General features: G+C 43.0%; 1 protein-coding gene across 3 annotated transcripts in view; it reads right to left on the bottom strand.

Moving 5' to 3' along the window:
* Positions 1-21,833, bottom strand: part of Fmnl2 (formin like 2) — a 287,984-nt gene that overhangs the window by 77,797 nt on the left and 188,354 nt on the right. For 2 of the 3 annotated variants that reach the window (XM_051166484.1, XM_051166485.1), the window contains exons 4-6: positions 20,814-20,890; positions 14,013-14,096; positions 10,441-10,593 (exon numbers count right to left, since the gene is read on the bottom strand). In XM_051166484.1, the coding sequence (XP_051022441.1) occupies positions 10,441-10,593; positions 14,013-14,096; positions 20,814-20,890 (314 nt within the window). The remainder of the gene's footprint in view (positions 1-10,440; positions 10,594-14,012; positions 14,097-20,813; positions 20,891-21,833) is intronic. The other variant, XM_051166486.1, reaches the window with a different exon arrangement.

Genomic DNA, 21,833 nt, shown 5'->3' on the forward strand with positions numbered 1-21,833 from the left:
TAGGGGGTTGACTGTAATAGATCCCCCAGGATGACCCTTAAACCCCAATAAAATTGTAACTAAAACTCTATTTGTCAATTTACTTCTATGAGGATCCAAGGACAGGCTGACCAATCTAGGAGGAATAGCTCTTTGTCCCAAATTTCTTGCTTGTGTTTTTGCTTTTCAGTTGTTGTTGCTTTGTTCCATTTCTATTGAGGCAGGGACTTACTCTACAGCACAGGCTGGCCCGAATCTTACCATGTAGCCCAAGCTGCCCTCAAACTAATGATAATCGTCTTGTCTTCTTACTTTAGTTTCTCAAAAGCTGGGCTTACTAAACTGGCCAAGTCTGTGATTTAAGGTATGTAAGCATCTTTAAGACCTACTGTTTATGTGAACCACTGACAAGTTAAAAAAAAAAAAGATAAAATATTTTTAAAGATTTCTTTATTTATTATTTATACAGTAGTCTGCCTGCATGTGAGCCAGCAGTACAGAAGAGGGCACCAGATCTCATTATAGCTGGTTACGAGCCACTGTGTGGTTGCTGGGAATTAAACTCAGAACCTTTGGAAGAACAGCCTGTGCTTTTAACTTCTGAGCCATCTCTCCAGCACAAAACATAGATTTTACTTCTGTGGGTTTAGGGAAACAAGAGATAATTATACAAGTGCATAGGTCCCAGCCTGCACATGCCACTGCATTCGTGAGAGTGATACCCAGACTGATACGTAAAATGAATGCAAACGCAACCACCATGCACACGCAGCCACATACTGTGCTGCAGCTCAGATAAGACTTTCCCTACTAACAATATCCACCGATGAGCCTTTTCTTAAGCCATATGTCGCTGGGTGAATACAGACCTACTCCTGGAGACTTTCCTCAGGCAAATAAAGGTTGCTGTAGAGCTAAGAAACAGGGTTCATATCTACAAACCCAGTAGAGTGAGACAAGGGAATAGTGAATTGGAGCCAGGCTCTGCCTCAAAAAATAAAATAAGACAAAATAAAATAATAAAATAGGTAAATAAAGTTGTTCTTAAAGATTATTTTCTAATTTTTACCAATGTGTATGAGAGTATGCACACATGTGTGTGGATACCCAGCAGAGGACAAAAGAGGGTGTCAGATCTCCTGGAGCTATAGCTATAGGCAACCCTGAGCTGCCTGTCATGGGCCCTGGGGATCAAAGTCTGATACTCTGTAAGATTAACAAGTGCTCTTAACCACAGAGGAATCTCCCCAGCCCCACTTTGTTATTTTTAAATACAACTCAGCAGCTAATTATAAAAAGAATGAAAAAAATTGAGACAATTAACAAGTAACATGAAAATAAATGCAAATAGATATGAAGTGTTACCAGTGCAGATTTCAAATAGTCCTGTTATATAGTTCTTTCTACCATGGAATTACATGATACGTTTGTTTTTTAATTTTAATCTTAATCTTTAGATTTCACCTACAATGAACCTGCATCATTCCTCAACAGGAGGGGAAAAGAAATAAATCTAAGAACTCCTTGAGACGATCTATATTTAAGTCTATCTTAAAGAGCTGGAAAGGTGACTCAGCAGTTAAAAACACGCTCCGTTCCTGCATCACAAACAAGTGCAGCCTCGCAGCATCCTTGTCTGGAAAATCACAGCCACCTGTCACTCCAACTCCAGAGATCCGGATACGCTCTTCTGGCCTCTCCAGGCACCTGCACTCAACCTGAACTTAGACAGGCAGGCAGGCAGACAAGACAAGACAAGACACACACACACACACACACACACACACACACACACACACACACACACACACACGTCTTGCTAACCAGAGACTGATAAGACCCTCAGCCCCATCTGCATGTCATGTAGCCTTGACATATATGACCACAGCTGGTCATGATCCACCTTGCTGGGGCAAGGTTTCTGGAAAGAAAGAAACCATACAAGACATTTCATTAGAAAAACTTCATCTTTAAAAACTTTAAATCCTGGTATTGAAATATCAACCCGGGTGTCAATAAAGTGCAATAGAGTGATTAACAGTTCACCCAGAGAAAGGGTAAAGGTAACTGATTGGTGCCAAGAAACTGTCAACTGTATTAGTCACACTGATCCACTCAGGGATAAATTATCACAGTGGTAATATGACACAGACTGATTTTTCAAACGGCAGCAGGCACAGTGGCACACACATAATCTCAGCACTCAGGGACTGAGGCAAGAAGATGGTGACTCCAGTGTCAGCTTTGCTTCCATATTAAGACCCTACCTCATTAACAAAGGAAAGGGTCTGGGGAGAGGAGAAGAAAGAAGCAGCCACCAACTAATAAGAAGCCAGTCATAGCAGACAAGTAACACGTGTGCCACACTGTAACCATGCCAATGCAAGTAAATGCAATGCGGTACAATCGTGGGAAAAGCAGATAAGGCTACCTACCTCTGGTTGCAAACCTGGGCCTTTCAAGCTGAGCTACCTCCTCTCACAGTGTTGATCCTTTGCTCATTAGAATAAACCTCACACAGACTGAGTTCAGACTTAAGTGGGCAGCTGGGTAGGAGGCCTGAGTGCTGCTGTGGCAAAGCACTATCTGTAGCGTGGTGATCATGCTACAGAAATACTAAGGGTGAAACTGCCTACTAAAGTACCCTGATCCCGAAGGTGCCGTGAAACTTCACTTCAGTGATGCCAACAAGATGCAGCATCAGACTAACCGCGGTCTCCCACGGATAACCAAGTGAAGGAGCTTCAGTCGGTCTTGCCTGTGTTTTCTGCAATCTCAGACTCTGTCAACAGCTAATGATGCCCACCCCCTGCCCCATGACATTTGAAATGGGCTTCTGTGACAAGTTGTTACACTGATGCCCCCTTATTACCAGCAGGCAAACTCAGCTTAAGGGAGACAATAGGGGGAGAAGGGGAGGGGAAAGAGGGGCTGTTCTCCTGGCTTCACTCTTAACTGAAAAGCTGTGGTAGGAGAAGGGAGGGAGGCATGGGAGTCTGGCAGGGTAAAATGGCAAAACTTCCTACACAAAGATTCCACTGTTGTTTTCTGCACCAGGTTCCCCAGATCGCCTCAAGATTTCAGTTAACTTCAGGCTTTCTGGCAAGCTTTATTCTGTCAACTTTTGCCTTTCTCTGGTGGGAGCACCTTCACGGGCATTGCACAACTGGCACTTAGAGACCACTGCTGAAGTCTGACCAAGTGCTTGGGTTGTGGGGGTAGGATGAGGTCCCTGCGATGTACAAATTGGAGAGGAGTTACTTGAACAGCAAAGGGGAGAGGAAGGAACGAGACACAATATATGCTGGACCACAAGGTTGGTCATCCACCGCCACTCTGACAGCCTTTGAGCCTCAAGATGCCCACATGAAAACATGAGTAACCAGAAGCAGAACAGCCTGGCTGCTTTTTTTTTTAAAAAAAAAAAAAACCTCTTGTCATTTGTGGGAAAACACAGGAAGGGCTACCGGCAACTCTATAGGGAAAGCAAAATCACATTTCGCTCACCCATCCCTTTTGAGGACTGATTTCCTCTCTTCTCAAGCACTGTCCTAAAACTGTAGATGCTGCCCTGAGATCCTTCTTGGGAAGAGCTGCCAACAGGAATGCACAGACAAACCTATTCAAAGTCAGAAACAGACTTTTATAAGACTGACTTCAGATTAAAGCCAAACAGAAGGTAGATGTGGGACTTGGGCACTTAATCACAGCAGACAGAAGGTAGAGGCAGAAGGGCTGGGAATTCAGTTGTCATCCTGGGCTGCGTGAAATCTGGTCTCTTAACAAAACAACACACGTATCACAAACTGGGCAGGCAATATAGCTCATGGGGAAAAGGATTGCTACACAAGCCTAACAGCCTAAGCTCAAGTACCAGAACCCAAGTAAAGATAAAAGGAAAGACTAACACGAAGTCGTCCTCTGGCCTACACACACACACACACACACACACACACACACACACATATGCACACAATATTAACTTTTAGATTGTACTCCTGGCATTTGCATCAGTTTCACACATATCTTACCAGGCATCAGCGGTTATGTGTGTGAGAAGTTCTAGAGCAATCCTAACTTGGGCAGGAGACACAGAAACTAACTACTATTTGCAATATGCTTTGCGAGACGGTGCACTTGCACAATGTTATCCTGTTTAGTTCTACAGTGATATCTACCACCTGCACTACCTACTTCACTCATGAAAATGAAATCTGCAAAGAGGCACATAGCAAGCACCTCAGCCTGCACAGCTAGTGCTCGTGGTTAGTAATATATACATCTTTCATATAACAGTAGGTAATAAACTTGGAGTAAGAGACAAGTAACATGTCCACCATGGTCGTGAGTACAAAAGAAAGCCTCCACTTCAGAGCCAAGGCAAATGACAGACATTGCATTTGCTCAGACACCTGTATTTATAAAGCCCCAAACACTTAGTAAACACAGAGTCCAGCCACTGCTCACCCAGTGACGTCTTCAGGTAAGCCTTAACCCATCTATTGTTGTGACAGCGCACACTTATTTGTATACACATGAACTACTTCCAGAGGATGCTCAGCATGTGCAGAACCGTGGGTTTGGTCTCTAGCACACATATGTATAAATTAGCTTGTAACGCTGCATAAAAATCTGTCTTTACTCACTGCTTCCACTGTCTAAAGACTGAATATAAGACAGAGCATTGAATGACTCCAGAACCAGGCTGTCCTAAGGTCTGGAGAAAGATTTTTTTGAAAACATTCTATGAAGCTTCATTGCCAACAATTTTGGGATTCTTAAACCCAGGTCCTAGTAGCCAAAGGGAGGGGGAAAGGTACATAACTTTTCTATTGCAAAGGTACTTTCAGCCTTAGAGATCAAACTAGTGTCTACCTGTAAGAGTAGGAACTGGAACAGCCTTAGAAGCTGAAACAAGGTTCGACCCGAAAGGAATGCAGTCCCCCACTAGAGTGTCACATCATTTGGCAGGATTAGACTGGTCCCAGGTCTGGGCTAATAGCACTTCAACAAAAGTTTGGGTTGTAGATTTCCTCTCTTACCCTCTAGACATGATGTCACACAGGCTTTTTTTTTTAAATCAATTAAACATAAAATATCTGATGCTCATCACTAGTGTGGGCTGTGTCCTGGTCCTCTGATGTCCGTGGAGCATCTCCACATAGGTGTTTTGGTGTGAGGCCACTGCTCTGTGGATGGCGTCCCTCGTTATGAATAAAGGATGCTGCCGCCATGGGGGGGAAAAATATCTGATGCTTTAAAAAAAAAGTGAGCCAAGTACTTTGCTAACTGGCCCCAAGGCCAAAAGAAACAAAGCTGAAATAGTTCCATGAAGACAGTGAAAAATACAGAAAAGGGAGGTAGGAAAAGAGACATGGAGATGGAGACAATACGGAAGGAGAGAAAGGGAATGTTGGTTGTTTGTAGTAACAGCTAGAACGACCTGTGTGTTTTCTATTTCCATTGGAGACCCAGACAACAGCTGGAACTGCTTCTCAATGTGAGTGAAAAGGAAGGTGTTAGCTCCGGATATGAATGGCAAGTCTTGGTTAACCTGCAAATCCTGACTTCCCATTGTGTTTCCCTGGAAGGCATTTGCTTGGGACAGCTAGCTAAGCGGCAGGCACACAGCACTGTGAAGAGTCTCCACGGAAACCATCTCACTCTTGTGCCGCTGAAGCCAAAGTATGTCCATTCATCCTAAACTGCCCCATTTTCATAAGCTATCAATAAGTCACCACGGGCAAGCACAGCCTGGCCTCAGAATACAACGTGAGTTCTGGGCTACTCTTGCCAGACTTAACAACTTACTGTCCCCTAAGTGGACCATACAGCACAGCAGTGACAAGTTGGGTACTTTCCCAACTCATTTACAGTGCTTTCTCCTTTTCGAAATCAGGTGACAAAATTTTATTCACTATCTACCCCCTCGTCTGGAGACAGAAAAAAATTCAAGGTTTGAGAAGATTATTTTGAAAGTGTTTTTCTTGGTCAGTGATACTCTGGGCCAACAGTAAGTCAAATTCTTCACTAAAAAACCTGTTGGATGGAAAAGGAGGAGAGGACAAGAGGCAGAGGAAGAAGAGGAGCCCCTCAGAGGACATCCTCTCCTCTGGGAGAAAAACAGAGCAACTGAATTCAAACTCTTTGTTGGTGTGTGTGTGTGTGAGAGAGAGAGAGAGAGACAGAGACACAGAGAGAGAGAGAGACAGAGAGAGAGAGACACAGAGAGAGAGAGAGAGAGACAAAGAGAGAGACAGACACAGACAGAAAGTGACACTGTAATAGTTAAAGCTAAAAATAATTACCCCCACAGCAAACTCTAGCTGTCAGTAAAATGCTACTTGTTAAGAACCCGAAAGAGCACAACTCACATATAACCTCGTTCTGTAAGCAAAATGGCCCCGAGTTGGGGCTACCACGCACTTCTTCCCAGGTAGTATGACACCCAGGGCGTGCTGAGGGTCTTCTCGGTATGTTTGGCTCTCATGTGACAAACTGCTTGAGAAGGATTACCAAATCCTCTGTGGGCCACTGACAAACAAACAGGACACTTACTGGGAGGAAAGAAACACATCCCATCCATGTGAATGAAGAGGCAGGGACCACCTCACCACAACCCTCTCTTCTTCACTGACCTCAGGCAGAGATGTTTAACCCTTAGAGATAATAGGAGAGACGCAGCCAACAGTCCCCTTAGAGAGTAGGTCAAAGGAGGCTCTCAGCACAGCGCCCAGCACAGTGGCTCCTTTCCTGAGTAGAAGATGTGGTGATGTGCCTGAGTGTGCTTTACATTCCTTCCTTGAACAACTCGAGGACTGGGATGTCTGGGTCAGAAGTGTAAACCAGAAGCTAACTCGGCTTTTCACTGAGCCCATAGCAAACAGGTACCACCTGTCAGATCACAACTATGCGAGAACTGCTCTTCCACAGGCCAGCTTTCCCCGAAGCTTGAGGGGAAACAGTGACATCCCATTCACGACGAATATTCATTTCAGAAGAAATGCTGGTTAGTGGTTAATATTCCAAAAGCAACGTGGACTACGGTACCTTTATTAAAGTGAGAAGGTCAGTTGGGGTGATTGCCACAACATTTCTGCCTTTGAAATCTCCAACCTCCTCCATGTTAGAACTACCTCTGTCACGCCGCATGGCGTGTCCCTGGAAGGACAGGTACATCCTTCTTTCCCAAACATGCCTGATCATTGATACAAGGTTCCGCTCATCTCATGTCTTTTCACATCTCCTCTGTGCAGAGTAGCCTCTTCTTTACCCTGAGAACCACCCACCTATCACCAACAAACCCAGTTTAAACTTGACCTTTCTTTCAGGTCCACACTAGCTTCCGCTCGTTTCCTTTAAAACTGAAAATATTTTGCCACCACCACGTCCTATTCAAGTCTAACACAGCATTCATCTTGACTGTCTTTAAAAAAATTTTTTTTTCTTGAATCTCAAATACCACAACCTTGGTCCTCAAGAGATGAGTTGCGCAGATGTACAGATACTTGGTCAGTAATGGAGCTGGACCTGCAGCCACGTTGGTGGAATCAGTCTCAGCTGGAGACAGGCCACGTGCTGGAGAAAGCACAAGCCAGGTTTCTGCTGTACTGGCATTAGCACTTCTCCTCGGGCCGAGCTTCAGAGGTATGATGCCTCGGAACCCAGCCACAGGTATAATTCAGGTGTGTGTTGTGTCATAAGGTGTTTGACAAACACTATGAAGTAGTTTAAAAATATCAAGTTGAAATCAAAGAAAGAAATAGTGCTAGCGTCAGGATTTTGTACAAAGACCTTGTATTTAATAATGGAAAATTTTCTCCTTAATCGTGTGCTATTTATAAAATGTGTTAAAATTTCCTGAACTCTCCTTTTTTCCCCCCAAGTTTCACCAATATCTTTGGACAAGGGACAAGAGTCCATATCTATGCTATTATCTGGAGATGAGGCAGAGGAAACTGACTAAGTTTTATATCAAACAGTTTGATATAAAAATATTTACTCATTAAGCAAAACTACCAGAATAAAACATCTCCAGAAAAACCATAGTACCTTCAAAAGAACTTTGATATTAATAAAAAATGAATTCTACTATAAAGACTCCAATTCTTAAGACAAGGAGCTGTAATATGGTAACACCAGCGTAGACAAGGCAGTAGGGCAACAGAGAGGTTACCATATTATAACACGGAGGATGGTCATGAGACCAGGCCACCATGTACTGTCAGCTCTCTTGAATGTTCTCTCCAGTGACTTACGAGATGTTCCGGGTGGAAGCCTCATCGTCAGTGTGTGAACTGAAGCTGCTCCAGAGGCAGCAGAAGGAGAAGCAGCTCGCGTGGCATGGGAGCTGAAGAGAGCCGGGCAGGGAAGCCAGCTGGTGGTGATGTAAGAGATGAGTAAAGCCAGAACGAGAGACAGACAGCGGGACAAGACAGGACAAAGTGGAGAAGACCATCAGACATGAGATGGCAGAATGAGGAAGAAGGCAATAAAATGAAAACCAGAAATTGAGGGGGTGTTGAGAGCAGAGGAAGAGAGAAAAAATGTAAACAACCCTTGGTTATATGAAAAGTAACATGTACCAGACAGCTGTGCTCCGACTGCTGTTGAATTACAAGAGCTAAATAAACTACCACTGACATATAGTGGTTAGCACCATTAATGATGAGTGAGTAAGTAAATGGCGTGCAGATCACTGCCATGTTGACAATCTGATGAAATTCAAGTGTCTCCTTCCTTGGGCTTTCAAACTGTTGAAGCACAACACAGAAGAAGTGGTGCCGGTGTCCTAGAAAGTCAAATGGCCCCATGTCTCTCCAAATAACATTCCCACTGTGCCTGCCGCCATACTTTTGGTGTATCTTTCTAATTAAAAACATAGCTAAGCAAGATCTACCTTGAGCCAACTATGAAACAGTTCAAGCTAGTTTGGTTGTCCCTTAGTCCTGCCTCCCAAGGTTCAGAGCATTTTATTTTTTATTTTGAAAAAGTGAATCTTTGTTAGACAGCTGACCAACATATACCCTCTAAGTAAACAAAGATTAAAAAAAATTAAGTTGTACTTTGATAATTAAATCCCTTTATGTATTACAGTCAAATATTGGAAAGCATTTTTATTTGAGTATCTGGATGCTTGCAGAACTTTTCATGTTCAGTCAGCTTTAGCTTCTAAATCTGTTATATATATTCCTCTGCCCATGTGTGAGGTTGACACACACTAGTGGGTTTATAGCCACTGGCCCATCGCAAACAACAGGAGGTGAATTAGAACATTGCTTCTTATTATTTCTGAATCAATTTATCTTAAATTCATCAACATTTTTGACATTTGCTAACAAGGAAATCTGAATGGTTTACTGGAGACATCAGAGTCACATATCAAATCCTTTAGCAGAACTGGTATTCATTACAGAGAAGGATATTTTCTTAAACTTTCCACGACTAAAACCCAAGTCAAAGAAGTACAAGGTCATACAAAGGCAGTCAAATGTGAAATGTCTGGAAGCCACAGATGCACGGGCTCTCACCTGACATATACACTCTGTGACCCAAAACCCACGGTGACCTGATACACTTAGACGCCAGTGCTCTGCCAGGTCAGAAACACAGGAGAGGGTTTTAGTGAGCCACAAAAAGCAAGACACACTTGAAAATGAAGATCTTACACACATCTGTATTCAAGTCTCGGGTCTGAGAAACCTTCAACAATGATTTAGATATGACTTCTGTCTTTTTTAGCAGGAGTGTTAACTTCCTCACCAACGAGCTCTAAGTACAGTGCCTCAAAGATGATAAAACCTCCCTCTCCACTTAGTGAGTGAGTATGGGTCTGAATGAACAACATGAGATTAAACCCATCACTGGTACAGGTGGTCAGTGCAGACCCTCGTAGCATCCTGGCATTTCAGCACGAGCTGACATCATTAGTTGATGGAGTCATTAGCAGAAAATGTCAAGTTGACAACGAAGCATACCCAACGGAGCATGCCTAGTTGGCCCCTCATTATAAAGATGCATCTGGCACCATGACCTATGAGTGAGAACACATCCCACACAGCACGCACCTGAGCTACCCGTGGAAGGACAGGGTAGCACAAATAGACGAGGAGCTACAGGGGCTCCCTAGACATTCATATTGTAACATGCAACCTCTGCCTTCCAGGTGGTATTGAGGTCACTCTGCCCACACCCATCGGAACTTACCTGCTAGAGACCATTTCACTATGTTATTTGACACAAGCTCCCCGCTTTCTGTGCTGAGTCACAATACAGCATTTCGGAGAAGCATTACGTAAAACTACGGCGTACAATCCACAGGGAACAGGTCGTGAACAACAGGAAATTGTTAGATTCACTGGAGAAGAAAGCGCCATGTGAGAAGACACGCTGATGTCCAGAACAGGATGAGAAGAGGAGAGAGGACCCTGCAGTGCCAAAGCATCCGATGAAGGCACTTACCGAAGCGCAGAATGTCTTCCAGAGCGGGACACACTGTTGCCCACAGGTGAGGGCAGGTTGTTCCCTCTGTGCAGGTCCTCGATGGACCTGCTCCAGGGCTTTGATTTGTCCACTGTACTCTCCACGGTACTTTCCACACTTTCAAAGTCAAAACTAAAACAAAAGAGGGAATGCTACTCAAAACTGAGAAACTAACTTTCAGACACATACTCGGGACACACGTAACCTTCTACTCCTTAAACCGCACCTGCACCGGAATATGAAAAGTCTTTCCAGCCAAAGGAAATGCAAAAGAATTTCTGTGATCTCCGTGTTAGTTTTGAAAACATGGGGATTTCAAACACTGGGTCTGGCAAAAGAGGCATTGACCACAAACAGCTAAAATAGGGTCACTGTATACTGTTTGCATCTTGCTCGCTGGCTTACCAATGACTACCACCACCATGCTGGAAGAAGGGACGAGCTCTCACAGCTGTCTTCATTTGCTTTAACAAGCCGACATGTTAGTATAATTCCTCCCTACCCATCAATGTTTACTGAGCATTTTCTCCTCGTGTGTTAGCAAGCACTTCTCCGGCCATATGTGATACATTACTAGTGCGGCTATGGCTTTGCTTTGATTTTGGACTCTCTTCCCGACGCTGACTTTTTTTTTTTTTTTTTTTGAGGCTATTACTCATGTTAACCATATTGGAATAAGTGGCAAGTTGAGCTGCTCATTCTCATGTAGCCTTAGGAAGCAAGTCTTTAAACAAGCAGGCCTTTGTACTCCACACATTTCCTCACTCACGCAGTCAGCCACTCTGCTTTCTCAGAAGAACACTGCAGCGTTTCTAGCCTTAGTTCCGCCCGACCAGACAGCAGAACAAAGAGACAGCAGCTACAGTCAATATTCTCTGAAAGACTATAAAAGATCTTGAAGGAAAAAATAATAATAATATAAGCTGGAAATCATCTACAGCTGCTTATAAAGCATGGCTGCCAGAAGGAAATCCAAAAACAAAAGCAAAACCCAGAATGGCCACTGTCAAACTAGTCGCACAGCAGGGGCAGCCGCGTAGCCAGCACACGGAGCTGATAGCAGACCTTGGGCCTTTGGATGCAGGAGGAAGGCTAAAGAGGAGAGAGGCAGAATGGGGTAGTCTAAGAAGACCCAAAACAGAAGGTTCCTGTTGAGATGGGAAGACTTCAAGGGGAAGATGAATCACTCTCGGGGTGTGGACATGTCACAAGTCCCCAAACAAAGCTCATGGCATACAGTATTCTCACTCCTCCCTACATGCCCAGAACCAACATGTAAGGAACACACACTTTAGTGAATTGGTGGATGCCTCCATTCAAGACAGAGCCAGAGCCAGTTGTCTCAAATCCCATGGACTGGAGAATTACTAATACCAGGGGAACAAAAAATTTTCAAAATAAAAGACAAATTATATAACTTGTTTACATAAATCAAAACAAAACTAAAACCAATACACAATAGATAAAGCTAATGTCCCCAATGAAAGCAAAGGCTCAATGGGCAGGTAGCCTACACCCTGAGTGCTGGTGTTTAGTTGCTTATGGCCTTACGCTGTCAGCTGAAGAACTCCAGCACAGTACCACAGACTTGCCCACACTGGTCCAACATGAGGGCATATTTGAGAGATCTTGTTTCCAAGCATTATTGTCATGTAAGTAAAGGATCTATTATATATACCAAATAATTATAATGTGTTATTTATTTATCCTTTATTCCCTATTTTTCTTAGTCTTTCTTAGATGCTACAAATGTTTTTCTAGATTTTAAAATGTGCAAGAAGGAATATTGTTTTGTCATAATATATGATACACCGTACAGATTAGCAGATTCAAAGTAACACAAATAGGTAAGAAATATCCTTTTGATAGAATATGCTATAAACACTAAAAATTATATGTCAGAAAATGATTTCTTGTACTGTATGAGAGGTATCAAAATAGAAACCCATTATACCAGATTTGGTTGATAACCATGAATCTGTAAGGTAAGAACAACCATGGTTTCCCTTTCACAAGTGCTAGGGAGGAGTGGAAATTAAGAGAAAAACACCCTGCCATATATTCAGAGTCCTTGGAAGGAGAAATATTAAAAACAAGTTGTTACTATTAAAAAAGAGTGAAGGGACTGGGGAGAAGGGTCAGGGTTTACACCTGATGCTCTTGAAGAGGTCCTTGGTTTGGTTCCTAACATCTACGTGGCAGCCCACAACTGTCTGTAACTCCAGTTTCAAAAGATCCAATACCCTCTTCTGGCTTCCATGGCATGGGCATGTACAGGTAATACACATATATACATGCAGGCAAATGCCCTGCATAAATATGTAAAATCAAAATAAATATGACTGCTTTTGAAGGGAAAACAAACAAACAAACAAAAAAAACCCCAAAAGAACCCAGAGTGGAGTAAATTCAGAAAGTGGAGACAGGAGGATTACCACAAGTTTAAGGCTAGCCTTATGTACAGCCTGAGAGCCTATCTTCAAAAAAGAAAAAAACAAAAACAAAAAACAAAAAACAAAACCCACCACAGCCGGGAGAAAAACAAATAGCTCCTGAAGCATCTTTCTTGTCTAATTAAAAACACAGCACCATTGCTCCCTCACTCCGCACATGTGAGACTATCTGTGGATTTTGGACTATGTCCTGATTAAAGGATAAATGTTGCAGAGAGAATATCTAATCCAACTGTACACTTTGCAGTCCTGTCATAAACCATTCCAGAAGTCATGAACATGGAGAATCATATGGCTATGCAACTTAATTGCTTCCTGCCCTGCTTCCAAGCTCTTTTCCTGCATGTGGCAGGAAACCAAAGACTGCAAAATGCATAGACAGTAGAAAGGGAACACCTGGGATCCATCCTCCAGGACCACTGCGCTGGTGTCTAACACTGTGCCCTTATCTGTTCATCCGCCAACACACACACACACACACACACACACACACACACACACACACACACACACACACACACACACACACACACCCCTGTATCATTTCCCCCTCAGTGCTGAGACTCAACCTGTGGCCTCGCCCATGATTGGCAAAGGTTTTACTGCTGACCTATACTGCAGCTGTATCACAGGGGTGGGCCAGGGGTCAGTGGTACAGCATGGACTACAGAAGACCCTGCATCAATTTCCAGCACAGGAAAGGACACTCATTTTTTGCTATGGCTTTTGTTTATTCAGCACCGTATCATATGCCGTTCCAGTGTTCTCCCACCTACACCTATGTGACTCAAGGCCCCAGGAAGTCATTCTTCTTTTGCATCATGGCTACAGCTCAGTAACAAAGCCAGGTCCCGGGTTTGATTCCCAGCATAGGACATAGGCCTTCATGGTGGTTTTTACTCACCTGTTGTATTTCTGCCTTAAAGGGATTTATTTCCAATTATACCAATTGTGTGTTTTGTCTTCAGCTACAAAAGGAAAGTAAACTTTCCCTGCATCTGCTTGTGCGTTTCTGCCTTCAGTGAGGTGTGTGATTCTACCACCAGGCTACATCTTCACTGTGTGAAACTGATGTGCAAGCAAGCTAAGATTACTTACGTGACTGCATACTGGGCAAAGGACAAATACTCCACAAGAACATCGAGGCCTTTGTTTTCTTCGTTCAAAAATTCTCTGACCCATCTGGGGAAAGAAAAAGAAAAAAAAAAGTATTGGTGACACTGACCACAGGCCCATGGAGAGGATACGGTGGATAGTTTTGTTTTGTTTTTCCCTTGAAACATCCGAAGTCTGAAAGGATGTGCAGAAGAAGGACTGAACTATTTCACAGGGAGCAGGCATTTCTGGGTCAGGTATGGAAACCATAAAACCATAGGTTATGCCAGGAAGTGGTAGCGCACACCCTTAGTTTCAGTACTGGGAGGAAGAGGCCGGTGGATCTGAGTTCGCGGCTAGCATGGTCACAGAATGAGTTCCAGGACAGCCAAGGCTACACAGAGAAACCTTGTCTCAAGGAAGGAAGGAAGGAAGGAAGGAAGGAAGGAAGGAAGGAAGGAAGGAAGGAAGGAAAGAAGGAAGGAAGGAAGGAAGGAAAAGAGAAAAAAAAAAGCCATAAGCCACTGTGTGAGAATCGGGAGCAAAAAACACTACAATGTCAACCCCATTTTTGCATTTGACTGTCTAAAGGCTTAAGACACAGTATTTCAAAAAGGTTTCTAAGAAAGGGAATTTGTCTAAATGTACTTTCAACCATAAATATTCCCTAGCCTTGTTGGTGAAAGAGCCAAGACTAGACCAAAAAAAAAAAAAAAAAAAAAAGGCGTACTGGGGACATGGTACCGTAGCCACTGTGATCCAGGCATGACTCCAAATCCATGCTCAATCCTTCTTGGCATACCCAGCTAACGAAACCACTAAACCACCAATGAGAGGCCAATGCTTATGGGCTTCTGGAAATTCAATCGGGATAATGACTTGCTTAATTTTTTCCATGAGTATGAAAATCTTTAAAAGACTGCAGGTACCGCAGACCAGCGTCAGGGCTAACACATGACAAATACTTTAAAAGATTCTTTCTTAAACCCTTTTAGCTTGCATTTGAGTGCTATGTAACAGTTCACCAAGAATACCCACACATGTATTTGCTGTCCAGAATGACTCCAAAAGACAAATGAACTGGCATGTTTAAGGCCTGAGGCTAAAATTCTGTCACCTGATTTGACACGGTTCCTCCCACACATCTCTCATCAGAGACTGTGCAGATATCAGCGACTACTGTGTGGATATCAGAAGAAACCATCACTCAGTGTGAAACTCCAACAACTGATGGAAACAAGGTATGGCTGCTATCATGGCAATAACACAAAAGCCAAGGGCACACACTGCAAACCAAAGTGGGAACACCATGTCCCACTGGCTGTGGATGACCCACGGCTACGGTGGAAGCCGTACTTACTAGCTATGAAAACAACAGCAGAACAATGCTCCCATGTGGTTTAGGGAAGAATAGTACTTTGAGACCTTTGTGATAAAAGAAGAGTCTAGCTGACTTCAGATGCCTTGTTTTTTCCTTGGTTGGTTGGTTGGTTGGTTTTTCTGGTCTACGTCTCCTGTCTCCTCTCTTTTGGCCCTTTCATCTTGATGGTGCAGATTGGGGTATACAGAAAGTGACAGGAGTCAACAAGGTAAGAAACTGGACCCCCTGACTTCCATTCTGCTAAGCACTTCAGTCAGCTACCACAAAAGATGTGCACTTAAGCATAGCTGTGCGTAAACCCAACATTCAACAAGAGCCTAGGGTGTCAACATTGGCAAAGCAAACCCATCTGTTGGGTCTCACAGAGCAGCTTTCTTAGTGGATCTATGCACAGCTCACGGGACTGTCTTCTGGTGGAACCTTTTTAGAACAGCCACACACATGAGCTGACCACATCCTCTTCCAGATAGTTTATTTAATTCCTCGCTGTGCAACAAAGTCTCCATTTTTGGGAGAGAGAAACATTTATAAATGATGATAGTCAGAAGCTTAGAGACAAAGGGAGAAAGATATCGTATAAACGGCTGGGGACCTGGGAATGCTAGCACTCCTGTGATCACCTGGTGATGCTGCCGTGTAATCAGGACCATAAGCTCCTTCCTCTGTGCTTCTCCACTGCCGCTGGCCCAGTGCTTTGAGTGCACAACGCAAACTGTCCTACGGAGATGAGTGTCTTTTTAACATGAAAAAGAACCACTAAAATCCAGGTTTTTTCGGGACAGATTCAGTTTCACATATTCTATTCAGTTGCTCACTAACATGGGAGTTCATAAAAAACAGCCATTGAGGCTCCTTCTGCTGCACACACTTCCACAAAGCGCACGGATGCCCCAGGATGCCATGAGCACCTGCTACTGTGCACCCACTGACACCTCCATCCCATCTAGACAAGAGGGTCAGCCACAACCTGCACGGGAGGAAACTTGACCTAGACACAAGGAACTTGACCTAAACAACACAGGAAATAGCCAAGGACAGCAGGTCTATGAGTCTTTTGACTAAGGTTTAATTTGCTTCTTTATTTCAACATCCTAATTGATGCCCCACTTGGTAACTATATGCAAGAAACCCCAGAAAGATAATTTTCAAAGCAAGAAAGGAACCTGCTGCTTATGCCCTGAAGTAGAATAACGTGCCCCTGGTTTAATGTCACAAAATGGATTCTGGTCCTTAAAGTTACAGGATCTTTCTTGGGTATTTGATGTCACTCCAATACGCCTAAGTGATTTAGGGAAGACTGAGACATAAGGCATTTCACCACCGATTACCTTGCCTCGTGTATCAGTGATGCTCACTCTGCTAAGTCACTCCATAGTAAGGGTGTGGATTATAAGAAAAGCCATCCCCATCCTCTTGGTTGCTACCCCTTCTGACTAGGAGATTTAGCATGGGTGAGAAAGGTCCAGAGTGATCATCCACGAGGAAGGAAAGAAAATGGATAAAGATATAAAAGGACAGATGTTAAAGGTGTGTCTTAAATCTCAGGGACCAAAAGGAATAAAGAGGCCAGAGACTTGTTTCAACAAGTGAAGACTCTGCCCCCAAGCCAGACAACCTGAGTTCAGTCCCTGGGATCCACACAGTAGAAGAACCAACTGCTTCCTAGGGGCTGTCTTCTGATCTTCGCATATGTGCTGCCCCCATGCACAGAAGAAAATAGAAATGATTGGGGGGGGGGGGCGCGAAACTTCATGCTGTAATTTATGTATTTGATCGTATAGTAAGTCTGTCACATCTGTAGAGCTCTATTCTCCTCTTCGTGCATGCTCTAATCTGTTTTATACGTTGCCAATAGGCAAACAGTTTCAAATTGAGTGATTATAGGTTTTGGAAAACAGAATTATTTCTGACTCTGACAGCATGTATTACTTCCTGAGTGCCTTGCAAATTCAAATGTGATTACCATATGTTATAAGTTTGAATTTTGGCGAATTCCAAATCAGATGCTTAGAAACTTGGAGAGACAGGGATAATGAGAAAGTGTTCTGGAAAAAACTGTAGCCAAAGAAGGTCGTTACGTGCAAACACAAACAAGTCATACTGAAGTATAAGTTGCTCACAGTGTGCTCTCAAACTGTTGCTCTCCCTGCCTCTCAAAATCTTAGAGCCAAATTTCTTCATACGGAAAATTAACTCTTCAGAGGCCCTCCTGGTGTATAACGTCCAAGGTCAAGCAAATGGCAAGATGCACAAGAGGAGACAAGTGTTATTCCCTTTGCCAGGCTCCTGTAGAGGAAAGTCTGATAGCCGGATGGCTGGCTGGAATAAAGTTGCTGAAAAACCAGTGGGATAAGAGGTCAGCATCGCCCAGACTCAAGCAAAACTACCACTGCACTGTGCACACTTCTCAACGTGTAGTCAGCACCGCTCAGAGTCCTGGAAGATCTCTGCATACCTCTCAAGGTTGACCTATTTTCTTGGAAGTATTAAGACTTGGTACATGCAAAGCCTTGGGTTTAAACTACTAGCACTTTCAAAAACAAACAAAACACGCAGCCCTGTGACCTGGACACACTTCAATTTGACAGAGACTGAGTAACACTGATGAGAACACATAGATCTGTTTAGCACATCCCTCACTCCATGCGATAACGAGGCAAGAGCGTTCCGGCTGAAGAACATCCTCTGTAAAGTAACTTAATAAAGCTGGATGATGAATACACATCTTTGTTTCTTTGTGACAAAATTAGAAGCCACGTGAAAATCATCTGCTGCCTACCCATGCACCTGGACAGTCTTGTAAGGGACAGGAAAGAGCCATTTGTCCATGGACTGCAAATTAGTTTGTAAAAATGACCACAAACTGTAGTGATAACATTTGGGGACCTGAAAGACATTTCCTGAAAAATGAATGAAGTCAGCCTGTTGCTTTGGGGAAAACAAACAATATTTGTCACTAATGATAAACTTTCCACTTGTACAAAATTAAGGATTTAGAAAAACCTATGCTTACACTAGTTTGATAGCTTTATGATAATTAAAAGTGTATTCTGATGGCAGCAGTGATTATTAACAAAAAAGATTTTTTAAAAATATTATACCTGTGCAGTGGTAATGCACACCTTTAATTCCAGCACTAAGAGGCAGAGGCAAGCAGATCACTGAGAGTTCAAAGTCAGCCTAGTCTACAGAGCAAGTTCCAGGATAGCCAGGGCTAGACAGAGAAACCTAGTCACAAAAATAAAATAAAATAAAATAAAATAAAATAGTATAATGACATGTTTCAACATTGGGAATAGCAGAGTGCCTCAGTGAACCTTCTTTCCACATGATCAGTTCAGGAATCATGTTATAGGATGCATGCTTGAAAACATACACTTGGGGAGGAAGACAAGACAATGGATTTTAACAGACCACAGGCCATTCCTAGCAGCTTTAGGCATCTTCACTCAAAGAAGTTTAGTGTGCTATCAGAAGATTCTTTACAACTATCTGAAAAAGCCACTTAAGATCTCATATTTTCCAAATGTTCTTCATCTACACCAAACAAAAATAAATATCAAAACAAGCTGAATGCAGTGTCAGTAACACCCAGCTGCCTTCTATTGCAAAGATACGAAAGATGATGCTCAGGAATTTTAATGAGGAAATAAGTAAAGCGATTCTTTACAGGGAATTTTTGTTATTTTGTTAAATAGTTACATTTCATGAAATGTTATGTGTGCTAATATTGATAGCAGTGTTTATGTTTATATAATAAATGTTTGTGTTGGGAGCACTGATGCACACCTATAATCCCAGCACTGAGGGAGGCAGAGGCAGGCAGGTCTCTGTGAGTTTGAGGTCAGCCTGGTCTACGAAGTGAGTGCAGGACAGCCACAGCTACACACAGAAACACTATCTCGGAAAAAACAAAACAAGAACAAACAAACAAGTTTGCTACTAAATATAACATATTAAAAAACTTTAAATTTGCCAATTTTAGTTTCTAACAGGGTAAATGTTAGTAGATTTAATTCATAAAAGGAACAATAGTTTGCTTAAGTTCAAAGTAATTAGCTAGAATACAGGAGTCCAGAATGTCAGAGTTTGGGAACTGTTAGTGTGAACACCAGGCTTTAGATGTAGACAAACCCTGGTTCCAGTCTTCAGTGCTTCTTCCTAGTGTGGAGTGGGGTTAAACAGTTAGCAGCTACCCTTCAGTCTTCTCATATGCAGAGCAGTGGCTTGAGGGACAGAGCAGTAACACAAGCATTTTTCTGTGGACTAGTGCAATCAATGTGCCTAACAAATGACAAGATGACTCTGACTTTGATGATTTTCAAAGCAGCACCACGTAAGAATGAACTGATCCTGAGGCAGCTTACACACACACACACACACACACACACACACACACACACACACACACACACACACACACACACAATTTGTGTACATCTTAGAAAACTGCCGGCCGCTCTGTTTCCTCTTTTGACCAGGTCCCACCCATCGAAAGCCTCACCGTCTAGGAGAAAAGGCCTTTCTCACTAAGCAGTTCCTCGGTGCCTTTTCTTTTCTACATACAAACCCTGGCCCTGGCCAATTGGCTTCATTCTTCATGCCTGTTCTCTCAAGCACCTACACGTGAGATGAATATCTTTTAGCATGTCTGTGACCTTGCATTCAAACTGGAAAGTAATTTTCCATCATTATAGACAGTGGTACTAACACAGGACAAAGCCAGCTACAAAGTTCTCCAGCTCACCCTCACCACCGCAGCAGCTGCCCAGACATCTGATGCACCTTGGCTTCTACCCACTCCTATTGCTTGCCAGTGCATTATGATGGTACTCGGCTCTTTTCAAGGATATTTCAAGTAGTTTCAGGGGTTTGGATGAATCATAATCCAAATTTTTTTCCAATCTTATAACTCTTAACAGTAAGTAAATGGGATTTTTCCTAACTGAAGTCTCATTTCAACATAGCCCAAAAATTAATTTTCTTTCTCAAGAGACTCTACAGAAGAAGTGGAAGGTTAGACAATGTCACTCCAGTTCCATTCCTTCGTGAATGGGAAGAAATTAAGGAAAGGCAAAGCAGCTGAAGGCTGGGAGAGTTCAAGGGTCTCAGTTTACATCCATCCTCATGTTCCTTGGTTCCCAGAGCACTGTCACATACACACAAAGATGAACACTTGTCATGAACTGTCCATGTTTACTTGATCCAAGCAAGTAAATATGGAATTCCTACAACCACCCAAGTCAAGGGCTGCCCACTCTGCCTCTGCTGGTCCTTCCAGTCAGTGATCAGGGACCAGCAAAGACTCTCCTCATAGGAACCTTGGTCTCTCGGTAAATACAGAAGCTCAGTTCTTAGGTACAATTCAGCCACTTCCTAACATAATGTTAGTGCTGACTAACATGGCACAGGAGCGTACTTACCCAATGTGGTTGGTTCTTAGTGAAATTTCCAGTTCTCTTAGCACTTGCGTAGATTCTTGAACACGCCTTCTGAATTTCTGTAATTCAACAAAATATGACCTTAGTGCCTAATGCTAGTACACGTTTATAATAAGTTTAATGAGATATGAAAATATCTTTTCTTCTAAAGTGTATTTCTCATATTTCCTTTGTTTTATTCAAAAGCACACAAATGTTGGTCGTAAAAAGTAACTTAAAAGAAAGGACAAAGGGAATTACTTACTTCATGTAGTGTACTAAAGCAGATTATTCTCCCTATCCCATGTACATAATAATCATCATTATTGATGAACCTCAGACCACCTTCAGTTTCAGTGATTTACCAGGGTGACTACAGACTTGAGACACACTCAGACTCGTGGCAATGATGCATTGAAGTGAAAGAGTCCATGGTAAAACCAATAAAAAGACGTGCATAGATGATGTGAGTATACAGGAAACCAAATATACATTCCCAAGAGTGTTCTTGCCCAAGGAGCCACTCATGCTAGCGTACACAACGCTCAGCAGAGATTTGGGGGCCAGGGTTGTCACACTGGCACACTGCCTCTCTCAGGCAACAATTCCTGACCCAGCAAGGAATCAAATCTTCAGCGTGAACTGGGTTGATTTCATAAATGATTTAGGCACAGGGAACTTTTAGAGAAGACAAATGAGCTCTGACAGCCAACTTTGTAATGAAATGCTCCTCAAGACAGCAGTTTTGAGCAGTCTGGAGTTGACCTAACATGTTCCAAAAACAAACAACCGGAGTTAGCTCTTCCAACTAGTCCTCACTTGGAAGGTCAGTCATGGAGGCTCACACCCACAGGCACGCACTCGGAATGTAGGTCTTGTCTATCAAGACCCTATCTGTCTTTCTGTCTTTCGAGAGCTACTCTGTCCTTTCTTCAACAAGGCACACACATGCTCTCATGCGCACACCCGCACGTACACTTGGGGGTACTTTTAAATCTAAGGCTATGCTAGGCGTTGTAACTC

This window comes from Acomys russatus, chromosome 24, assembly GCF_903995435.1.
Source record: "Acomys russatus chromosome 24, mAcoRus1.1, whole genome shotgun sequence".
NCBI lineage: Eukaryota > Metazoa > Chordata > Mammalia > Rodentia > Muridae > Acomys > Acomys russatus.